Below are 11,008 nucleotides of genomic sequence, written 5' to 3'. Positions count from 1 at the left end.
CCCGTTGATTGGCCAAGGCTGGGGCCCGCGGGAGGGGCGAAGGGCATCCTCTCCGATTGGCCCGCACGCAGCGGCGCTGGTCACGTGGGGGGCGACGTTTCGCGCCAATTTCGGTTGGTCGGCCGCAGTCCGCCGCGCGGACGTTTTTTTGCTGTGCGGGGAGTGAGAGCTTAGAGCCCGCCAATTGCTGCCGTTCGGCCCTCGGCAGCAATGGCACTTAAGGACTACGTGCTCGAGAAAGGTGAGGGTCTGCGAGTGTAGGAGAGAGGGGCGTTCTGCGCGGGAAGCTTCCTGGGCGACACCTGTTGGTGTGGGCTGGAGTCCCGGGGGACCGGGCTCTCGGCGCGCGAGGCCGGAGACAGGGTAGGGAGGTGGCGGAGTGGAGGCGTACGGTGCCAGGGATGCGCACGGGCCGCCGAGGCTGGGGGAGAGCTGGTGATCGTGTCCAGGAAAGGAGTGAGAGGCGGCGGGGGCGGTGCGGACACCCGAGCGGAAAGCTCCAGAGGGAAGGGTCGCTCCTAGGAGAGAGCAGGCCCTCGGGGGCCTATCCAACCAGCACCCCCCAGTCCCGCTTTTCTCCGCGCGCTTGGGCACTCCCAGCGCCCCACGACGCGCCGAAGCCCGGCGGGGGGTGGCGGGCGGTCCTGGGCCGCTGCGCGCCGGGATTGGGCTGCGTTAGGTCCACCTCCTAGCGGAAGTGGGGGCGGGCGGAAGTTGCGCGACGTCGCTGAAGGGAGTGTCGTGTGTAAACAGTGTCCTTCCGCGCGGTGGCCTCGGAGTGAGCGACCGGGGTGGGGGCGTGCCTGGAATTGGAGGGGTTTCGGCGGAGGCCGAGGGATGGAGTGGCGAGGTGGGGCAGGGTGGCCCTCGACGAGCCGGCCAATCGCCGGACGGGCTCCCGCCTCGGGCGGAGGAATCCCGGGCTGTGAGGCGGCGGCATCTGGGCCCATGTGCTTCTTTGTTTACTAAGAGCGGAAGCAGTGGCGGGAGAGGGGGTGGGGCGGAGGACGGGCCTGGTGGCGGAGATCCCCGGGAGAGCAACAATTTAAGGGACCGAAAGAAAGGGGGAATAAAGCACGTAGAAGGAAAGCTGAGAGCCGTGAGACTTGAGTGTGTTGCCGGGTGTGGGAGGCCCTTAGAAAAGGGTACTGAGGTTTCTAATTAAGGCAGAGAGTGGAATTCCCCTGGGGGGAAGCGTATTGGGTAATACTCTAAACTGCTAGGGGCCACTTATTCTTCCTTAGGTCAAAACAAACTTGCGAAAAGGAGTTTTGCTCTGTTGGGGAGAATTACGTAGGCCTATTTGAATATTCATTTGTGTAGAGATTTCACTTTAAATAGAAGTGAGTTTCTTAGATCTCTATCAGTGGTTTGCAGTAAGATGTATGAAGAAAAGTCCATTCTTACGATTCTATTGTTTCCTTATAGAAAAAGTGAAAAAGTTCCTACAAGAGTTTTACCAGGATGAAGAATCTGGCGAGAAGCAGTTCAAGTATGGGAACCAGTTGGTGAGTCTAAGGTTAGGTAGAGGGAATGGGGTGGTGACTTGAGCTGTAAGGCCTGACTTACTTAGCAGGTGTGTTTTTCTGGAGTTGATGAGTTTAGCACCATACCTGATACTTGTCTATCACTGTGTGCTGTGGCTGCGCTCAGTCCAGTTCTTTGCAGCCTGGTGACTATAGGCTGCTAGGCTCCTCTGTCCATGGAATTTTCTAGGCAAGAATACTGGAGTAGGTTGCCATTTCCTTCCCTAGGGAATCTTCCCGACCCAGGGATTAAATCCATATCTTGTCTCCCCTGCACTGGCAGGCAAATTCTTTGCTACTGTGCCACCTGGGAGAAAACAATGTGAGACTCAACAGGACTCAGTTTCAGCTCCCTCAATCCCTGAAAACACCTTAATTATTGTGAACATAGCGGTACATACCTTTCTCCCCTGTGGAGCCTGGATCCTGGGTGCTGAGCTCGTAGTGGCCAGGTTTTGCTTGTGAACACTGGTAAGGTAAACTTGGCTCCACTGCTTTTTCTTTCCCACCCCAGGTTCGACTGGCTCATCGGGAGCAAGTGGCCATGTACGTAGACCTAGATGACATTGCTGAGGATGACCCTGAGTTGGTGGACTCAATTTGTGAGAACACCAAGCGCTATGCCAGGCTCTTCGCTGATGCTGTTCAAGAGCTGCTGCCTCAATACAAGGAAAGGGAGGTGAGAAAAATGCAGGGCACACAACTTAGGTTTGTGTTGGAAAACTTCCTGGGTACTAATGCTGTCTGAGCTGCCCGAAAGGGGTCAGTAGTTTCTGCCTGGCACTCTCACGTTCTCTCCTTTCCCCATCCCCCGCTCACTTTTTCTGTTTTCTTTCCTTTTCCTTTAGGTAGTAAATAAAGATGTCCTGGACGTTTACATTGAGCACCGGCTAATGATGGAGCAGCGGAGCCGCGACCCGGGGGCAGCCCGAAGCCCTCAGAACCAGTACCCTCCTGAACTCATGCGCAGATTGTGAGTGGCCACGGTGGGGAAAGGCATGGGGTTCAGATCCCCAGACCCTTGCTAATTATTGTTTTCTCCCTTAGTGAGCTGTATTTTCAAGGCCCCAGCAGTAATAAGCCTCGCGTGATCCGGGAAGTACGGGCTGACTCTGTGGGGAAACTAGTAACAGTGCGTGGAATCGTCACTCGTGTCTCTGAAGTCAAACCAAGAATGGTGGTGGCCACTTACACTTGTGACCAGTGCGGGGCGGAAACCTACCAGCCGGTATGTGTGGAGCAGAGAACGGGAACACACTTAACTCTGTGAGAATGAATTCTGTCTATTGATGTTTGTCTGTTGTTTTCTCTGTTTACCGTAAAACACACTTGTGTGGTCGTTTTTCGGTTTTGTTCTATTAAGGAGCGGTCTTTCCATCCACTGTTTTCTTTGTGTCTGTTGATGTCTACCTAGCATAGCTTAAGATGTTCTCCAAAGTTCCATGGTCTCTGCCGAAGGAGAGACGTGATTCCAGTGACTGAGGGGCTCCTTTCCTTATGACTTCCTTTGGTGCTTCCTTTTTCACTCTAGATCCAGTCTCCTACTTTCATGCCTCTGATCATGTGCCCGAGCCAGGAGTGCCAGACCAACCGCTCAGGAGGCCGACTGTACCTCCAGACTCGAGGCTCCAAATTCATCAAATTTCAGGAGCTGAAGATGCAGGAACATGTGAGTTTGGGGTATGAGGTCCAGGGCCCAGGGAAGTTGGAGGTTGGAAGTTCACTCAACTCCTGTAGTCACTCATGAAGTAGAGGGAAGAAATTAGAACAGAGAGAGGAGCTGAGGCGGAGAAGTTGCAGAGAGTAGGAGGCAGGCTTCTCTGGAACTTTCTGAGCTGGGATGTGGTAAAGGAGAGCTCAGTTTCCCTCTTTTGGTTTGTGTGGGGCCAAGTAGGCCAGGGAGTGGCAGAGTGGTGTGCGCGGGAGGGGAGGTTAGTCCTGCAGCCTCAAGTGCCCTTCTCCCCCAGAGCGACCAGGTTCCTGTGGGAAACATCCCTCGCAGCATCACGGTGCTGGTAGAAGGCGAGAACACAAGGCTTGCCCAGCCTGGCGACCACGTCAGCATCACCGGCATCTTCCTGCCAATCCTGCGCACTGGGTTCCGACAGATGGTCCAGGTGAGAAAGGGAGTGTAAGAGGAGGAAGTGGTGGTCCCCTTCTTCCTCATCCCCTCCCTTTTACCAGCCTCACAGAAAAAAATATCAATAGCAGAACACCAGGCAGAACAGAACCAAAGGGTTTGTCAGGAACTCCAGAGGGAATCGTGTGGGTGGGCAAGTAGAGAACTTCATTCACACCCTGGCGTTTTCTTGCCCAAGGGTTTACTCTCAGAAACTTACCTGGAAGCCCATCGGATTGTGAAGATGAGTAAGAGTGAGGAGGATGAGTCTGGGACTGGAGAGCTGAGCAGGGAGGAGCTGAGGCAAATTGCAGGTGAGGGGTCGGTGGGAAGATAAATGTGAGTTTATCCCAAGCACTTCTTTCCTCTGGAAAACACTCTTTTGAGTCTTTGCTTTCCCACAGAGGAGGATTTCTATGAGAAGCTGGCGGCCTCCATCGCCCCAGAGATATACGGGCACGAAGATGTGAAGAAGGCACTGCTGCTCCTGCTGGTGGGAGGGGTGGACCAGTCTCCTCGAGGCATGAAAATCAGGGGTGAGTGGAGGCATCGGGGAAGAAAGGATGCTGGATCAGGGTCTCATCAGTCGCCGAATAAAACCCGGCATCTTAATTCATGGGCACAGGGTGGGATTAGAAACAGGGCAGGCAGACCTCAATAGTCCTTTTCTCTGTGTGCAGACAACTTGCATCGAAGGAACAGTCACTCAGGGGCTTCCTTCCCTTCCTCCAGGCAACATCAACATCTGCCTGATGGGGGACCCCGGTGTGGCCAAGTCTCAGCTCCTGTCTTACATTGACCGCCTGGCCCCCCGCAGTGAGTATCAGATCCTGGAAGAGGCAAACTTAGGACAGGAAGAGGACCACCAGGCGTCCGTTGTGGGAGGGTCAGGGAATGGAGACGGGTGTTGAAGTCATCACCCCCAGACCTGCCACTGCCTCAGGACGGCCTGGCTGGGTCAGTAGAGCAGTTCAGCACGGGCCTCGCCTCACTGGCCCCGTTTCCTCTGTCCTGCAGTCGCTCCCTTGTTCTCCGTCTTCCTAAACACGCCTGTGTGTGTCTGTCTTCCTGACCCTTCTATGCAGGCCAGTACACGACAGGCCGCGGCTCCTCCGGGGTGGGCCTCACGGCAGCTGTGCTCAGAGACTCGGTGAGTGGCGAGCTGACTTTGGAGGGCGGGGCCCTGGTGCTTGCCGACCAGGGTGTGTGCTGCATTGACGAGTTTGACAAGATGGCGGAGGCCGACCGCACGGCCATCCATGAGGTCATGGAGCAGCAAACCATCTCCATTGCCAAGGCGGGCATTCTCACAACGCTTAATGCCCGCTGCTCCATCCTGGCTGCTGCCAACCCTGCCTACGGACGCTACAACCCTCGCCGCAGCCTGGAACAAAATATACAGCTTCCTGCTGCGTTGCTTTCCCGATTTGACCTCCTCTGGCTGATCCAGGACCGGCCCGACCGGGACAATGACCTGAGGTGACTGCACCTCTGCACTCGGGGAGACACCCCTGGTAGCCATCTCTGTGGAGGGAGGAGAAACTGGACTACCCCTTACTGTCTTAGGGAAATGCCAGAACCTTCCCCTTAAACAGCAGGCGTTGCTCCACAGTTCTCAGAGGGGGTCAGGGTTGAAGTGCCGACGATCCTTGACTGACCAGGTTGTGGGGTGGCGCGCTGAGGGGGCACCAAAATCCAGCGCTCCTGTTGCCTCCCCTCTTCCTAGGTTGGCCCAGCACATCACCTACGTGCACCAGCACAGCCGGCAGCCCCCCGCCCAGTTTGAACCTTTGGACATGAAACTGATGAGGTAGGAGAGCCGGCCAGGGCCGGTACGCTGCCTCAGGTGCCGCGGGAGGCAGTGCCTTGGCTTCTGTGCTTCTCTTGGAAAGCTTGCACCCCTCCCCTCCTCCTGTGTGTCCTGGGTCTGAGAACAGGGAGTCTTGGTTCCCTGGGGCTGCCCATAGGAGACCACGGTGGAGAACCTGCCTTCACACACCTCCACCTGCCTGTCTCGGGGCTTTTGCTGCATGGATACCTGACAGCACCGCTCTCTCCGAGGAGTCCGTCCAAGGACTCCCAGGGGTTCCTAATGTTGTTTTTCCCTTTTAGCTGTTCTCGTGAATTAACAAAATCATCTCTTAAGACAGGTGGATTTGTCTCAATTGTGCAAAGGCCGTTTTCCTTTTGGGGATAACTTGAAATGCTTTATTTGGAGAAATCGATCAGTAATATTTAGGCTTAATCATCCACCAGTTGTTGTTTCCTACTTTAAAGTGCCCTCCCCTCCAGTTTCTTGACTCCCAGTTTTCCAACTCTTAATGCAGCACAAACATGCTCTCCACCTCTCCTGCTTTCGCACAGGCGGTACATAGCTATGTGCCGGGAGAAGCAGCCCGCGGTGCCAGAGTCTCTGGCTGACTACATCACGGCGGCGTACGTGGAGATGAGGCGAGAGGCTTGGGCCAGTAAGGATGCCACCTACACTTCGGCGCGGACTCTGCTGGCTATCCTGCGACTGTCTACCGCTCTGGTGAGTGCCAGCTTGTGTGCTGGAGGATGGTCCGTTCGGGCTCTCCTGGGCAGCCTGCCCTCCTGTCCTCGAGCTGCTGCCTCCCTCCTGCTCAGGCCCTGCCGGGGCTAAAGTGCTGACAGTGCAGATAGTGGTCCTCTGTGTGCTACCGCACTGTGGGTACTTGCTGCTCCGGCAGGGCACGCCCAGCGTCCCAGGAGAGAGGCTGCTCCGTTTCTCAGACCTCGCCGAGGGGCGGGTGGGTTAACCTCGCTCCGGTGTTGGGAACCTTCGTGTCTGTCGTCCTGCCTTGGACCATCGTCCTGGGGGCTCCAAAGTGCTGTTCGTGCAGGTAGTGTGAGCACCTGACCTACTGCTGAGCCAGCACTTCCCGAGCCCCAGGGACACTACCCCTCTGCCAGTCGCCTTCTCGGCTGAGCGCCCCAAGCTCCATTTGTCGTGGTGGGGAGCCCAGTGGAATTCAGAAGGGTCTGGTCTCCCTCACAGGACAGCTGAACACCGGGACTGGCCAGTGTTGAGAGGCGGAGACTTGGGCAATTGCTGGACGCTGCCCTGGGCATTGCACTTGTCTCGGTCTGACAGTGCCGGCCCCACACTGCGGATGCCTGGTGGGTGGGGAGGGGGCCACTACTCCTTTGTGAGTAGGAACACTTAGGTGCCCAGCCTTAAAAGCTGGAGCAGGGTAGGGGGGGGCCTCCCTGACTTTGTTCCACCCCCCTCCTTCTGTGCCCACCTCTCCCTACCTTCCCCTTAGGCACGTCTGCGAATGGTGGACACCGTGGAGAAGGAAGATGTGAATGAAGCCATACGACTGATGGAGATGTCCAAGGACTCACTGCTGGGTGACAAGGGGCAGACAGCTAGGTGAGTGGCTTAGCAGAGGGTGTCAGGAGGCACCTTGACCCTCTTGAGCAGGAAACGCATTCTGTGGCTTCTGCACCCCTGGGTCTGCAGTGCTGGCCTCAAAATTCTAACCCTGACCACACACCATGCTCATCCCTCCAGGACCCAGAGACCAGCAGATGTGATATTTGCCACCATCCGTGAGTTGGTCTCGGAGGGCCGAAGTGTCCGGTTTTCCGAGGCGGAGCAGCGCTGCATCTCTCGTGGCTTCACACCTGCTCAGTTCCAGGCGGCCCTGGACGAGTATGAGGAGCTCAATGTCTGGCAGGTCAACACTGCCCAGACATGGATCACGTTTGTGTGAGTCCAGTCGCTTGGACGCTGGATCTGCTCTGCATATTGTTCTACCCTGCTTCCTTTGATGGTCTGACAGTGCTCTTGAGGGGAAAGGAAGGTCCCCTTTTTTGCCCAAGCTGTACTTGTTTTACTCATTTTTTTTCCTAATAAAGTGAAGTGTGTGTCTATTTGCTGCTTCTGTTAAAACAGGATTTTGAGTTTTCTGGATTCTTGTCTTTTCCCTTTATGCTTACCTTATTCCAGCCGTTCAATAAATCTGAGAGGACTCCCTGCTGTGCCTGCCAAGGCACCGATACAGGACCACACTGGTTTCCTCTCCCACCCGCCTCCAGTTATTAGTCTCAAAGTATGGACACCAGGACTTCTGCCTCCTGGGCTTCAGGCAGGTATTTCATCTTTGTGAGGGCTGAAGGCTGTAGTAGCACAAACCCCTCCCCCTCAGCCATCCACAGTGCCCACAGGAGAGAAGAGAGCCACTAGAAGGGGTGCTGAGGGGCTGCTCCCCTTTTATTAGTGACAGGTTTCTCTCAAGGGAGTGTAGCGCCCCTCCCCTTGACAGCTGACTCCTGTACGTCAGCCCTTCAAGTACCCTCTTGTCAGAAAAAGAGCCCCCGCATCCGCCTGCCGATGCCTTGTCGGTCATAGAGGACATTGAACTTGTTCACGAACTGGTTCATGGTGTTGCATGTCTTGGTGATGGTGCCAAGGTAGGCCATGAGCCCCACATCATTGCATTGCTGTGAGGGAACAGAAAAAACCAGTTCCCCGGGAGCTCTGAGTCCCCCACCATGTGCCCAGGAAACAGCAGCGGGTCATATCCTGAACCCCCCTCCCCATCCTGGGCTTTGCACTCACGTCGTAAAAGTCTGTCTTGAACTTGTCTGTGCTGAGCACTGGGAGGCAGTGACACAGGGCATAGGCCTCCCGCAGGATCTCATGGTTAAAGGGGACCTCTCCTGAAGGCATGAGAAGCTGCATTAATGTGGATGCTGTCACTTCCCAGGAGGGAGAGGAAAAGTGCTTCAGGAAGCAGGGAGATACCTGTCCTACCTGCCTCAGAGGCCTTGACGTACTCCAAGATGAGCTTGACACGGCTGTGCAGCATCTTGATGGCGCTGTGCTGTGCGATCAGATGTTCAGCCACTGGGGGGAGGGGGTGGTGGTCAGGCCAAGGTTGAGAAGGTGTGTGGCCACACGTTCCCCCCACTTCTAAGGAAGCCCCTGCAGCCACCCTTACCGGTGGAGTTCTCTCCACTGCCTGTTGCTGTCATTCGGGCCACATGGTCCACACCAATGCGTTCAGCTTCCTCTGTGGCCAGAGTGTAGGTCAGCTCAGCAAACAGCATGGTGGCCTATGGGGCACACAGTCAAAAGCAGGAAACCCCAGGGGCAGGCTGCGTGGGTTGAAGGGTGGGTAGGGCATTACCTACCTCTCCATTGATTATATCTATGACTGACTCAAAAACGCTGACAGGAAGCTGTGAAGAAGAGATGAGAGAACAGCTCTTACTAAACATCAGACACCTGAACCTACACTAAGCACAAAAACTGGACTTGGCCCTTTCACATTACATTTCCTCCACTAATCTTCCCAAGGACCTACTGAAGCGGAACTCATTCCCATTTTTACATGTGGGGAAAATGCAGTTTAAAGGTTAAATGACTAAAGTCTCACAGATGGCAAACTGCAAAAAGGAGATTCAACAGAGATGCCATACAGTAAAAGCAGGGGCATAGCGATAGGCAGGACAAAGTGGGCACAGGGTCACCGTACTCACATCTGTGTGCTTGGTCATAGGGTTCAACTTGAGAAAGAGAGGGCTCTCAATTATCTCGCACACCTGGAAGAAAGGAGGATGCACACGCGTGTCAGGGCCCATCTTCCTTCCCCTCATCCTCTCACCTCCGCCCCAACATGTACCTGTGTGAATGTGTATACCTGCTTATGGACGTGGATGTCGGAGGGGTCAGGAGGCCCCCCTGTGGTATACCAACCCAGAAACTCCAGCTCCTTGAATACCTGTTTAACTGGAGAGAAAGGGGCCAGGACACACAGTGTATCTTTAAATTATCCTTCTTTAATTTGAAACTCCTGGTGTATTTTTACCAGCTTCTCCCTTTCCCATCCTGGCTCCACGCAGAACAACTAATCTCTGTCTTTTCTCACTCCTTGCTTTCTTTGTGGGGAATAACCCATATGTGTTCTTTTTCTAAGGTCTCTTCAGCTACTCTCTCTTCATTATTCCTCTACTCTGGTCCTATTTCTCTGTTTACTTTTTCCCCAACCCTCGCCATCTTCCCCATTCTTTTTTTCCCCACTCCCACTCTTCGCCCCCACTTCTATTCCCCTCTCACACTGCTCCTCCTTGGTGTAATAATATTCCTTGTCAATGATAATCTTCTCTTCCACGGTGTGGGACAGCAGTTCAAAGGAGTTCATCACCTCAATATTTCGGCCCTCCTGCTTCCCGATGAGAGCCCCAATCACTGGAGGAGAAAAGGACACATAAGAGGTGAGGGTAAGGCATCCTCAAGGACTTCCCTGGTGGCTCAGACGGTAAAGAATCCGCCTGCAATGCAGGAGATCTGGGTTCGAGACCTGGGTTCAATCCCTGGGTAAGGAAGATTCCCCTGGAGAAGGGAATGGCAACCCACTCCAGCATTCTTGCCTGGAGAATTCCAAGGACAGAGGAGCCTGGCGGGCTATAGTCCACGGAGTCACAGTCGGACAAGACTGAGCGACTAACACTTTAAAGGAATCCTCAGACTTCTCTAATAATAGCCTGAGGGTCTGAGGTCATGTGAACCAAGTACTAGAGAAATGATGATTTGCGGAGGAGGAATTGGCTTCAGCAAAGGAAGGAGAAAGGACCACTATTTGGGGGGAGGAGGCTGGAGAATGACGCCGAACACTCACCCTGCATAGGCCGCCCCTCCTGCGAGCGCATGCGAATCCAATGGTCTGAGATGTTGAGAATGACGAGGGGATGAAGAGCGACTGAAACGCTGCCAGTCACTCCGGAGGCCATCACGCTGGGGACGACTAAGGAGGGGGAAGAGGGAGTGCGAGTCCAGGCCCCACGTTCCTCCCGGGAGCCGGGAGCGGGAGACGGCGGAGTCGGGCCATCCATCCCTCCCGCAAGTTAACCCAGGGAGCTCGCTGCCGACGCGCCATCCCCGACTGCTCCCGGGACTCTAGGAAGGCCTCGACGGGCCCGCCAGGAAGTCTCCAGAAGCCGCCCCCACACGGTCCGTTACCTGCAGCATCCACCTCCATCCCGCTGCTCCCTCCAGTCCCGTTCGCCGCTGCCGCCGTCGCCGCCATTTCCCCCGCGCCCGCCAGCGTCGGCCCCGCCCCCTCCCTCCCTCCCTCCCGGCTTCCGTAGGCAGCGGCGCATGCGCATTGTCGCCGAGGCGCGCGCCTGCCCGGACCCTGGGCCAAGCCGGGCAGTTCCTACCTGGCCTTGCGGGGACGGCTCGGGCGGGCCCGGGGCAGGGAGATACGGCAGGTGTTTGTAGCCCCTTTTCGCCTGCAACTGACCGTGAACAAATTACCTAACTCCACTCTGATCGTCCTCGTCAGTAAAACTGGGATAAGACCGCCTAGTTCCTAACGCTGTTGCAGAATGA

At 55.6% G+C, this 11,008-nt stretch overlaps 2 protein-coding genes across 7 annotated transcripts; one reads left to right on the top strand and one right to left on the bottom strand.

The window, feature by feature from the left end:
- The first annotated feature begins 86 nt into the window (after positions 1–86).
- On the top strand, positions 87–7,543 carry MCM7 (minichromosome maintenance complex component 7). 6 transcript variants are annotated; one of them, XM_081556012.1, is made up of 15 exons: positions 87–241; positions 1,429–1,508; positions 2,041–2,205; positions 2,375–2,499; positions 2,574–2,754; positions 3,058–3,195; positions 3,494–3,643; positions 3,845–3,959; positions 4,050–4,181; positions 4,378–4,461; positions 4,731–5,124; positions 5,372–5,455; positions 6,010–6,178; positions 6,933–7,042; positions 7,184–7,543. In XM_081556012.1, exons 1-15 carry the CDS (start codon positions 211–213, stop codon positions 7,383–7,385), a joined length of 2,160 nt encoding a protein of 719 aa, XP_081412138.1. In that variant the 5' UTR covers positions 87–210; the 3' UTR covers positions 7,386–7,543. The 6 variants fall into 6 exon arrangements, with proteins under 6 accessions (XP_081412138.1, XP_081412140.1, XP_081412139.1 ...); XM_081556014.1 differs by having other exon boundaries at positions 87–778; XM_081556013.1 differs by lacking the exon at positions 87–241 and adding an exon at positions 742–850.
- Positions 7,544–7,862: 319 nt separating this feature from the next.
- COPS6 (COP9 signalosome subunit 6) lies at positions 7,863–10,716 on the bottom strand. Its single transcript, XM_081556029.1, has 10 exons — positions 10,637–10,716; positions 10,296–10,421; positions 9,734–9,865; positions 9,318–9,406; positions 9,157–9,219; positions 8,809–8,856; positions 8,616–8,730; positions 8,429–8,521; positions 8,234–8,334; positions 7,863–8,115 (listed from the first exon to the last, which is right to left on the bottom strand). The coding sequence occupies exons 1-10, from the start codon at positions 10,701–10,703 to the stop codon at positions 7,975–7,977; spliced, it is 975 nt and encodes a 324-aa protein (XP_081412155.1). The 5' UTR covers positions 10,704–10,716; the 3' UTR covers positions 7,863–7,974.
- Positions 10,717–11,008: the final 292 nt, after the last annotated feature.

Source organism: Giraffa tippelskirchi, chromosome 13, assembly GCF_054371585.1.
Source record: "Giraffa tippelskirchi isolate mGirTip1 chromosome 13, T2T-mGirTip1v1.2.pri, whole genome shotgun sequence".
NCBI lineage: Eukaryota > Metazoa > Chordata > Mammalia > Artiodactyla > Giraffidae > Giraffa > Giraffa tippelskirchi.
This window is presented reverse-complemented; position numbering and strand designations above follow the sequence as displayed.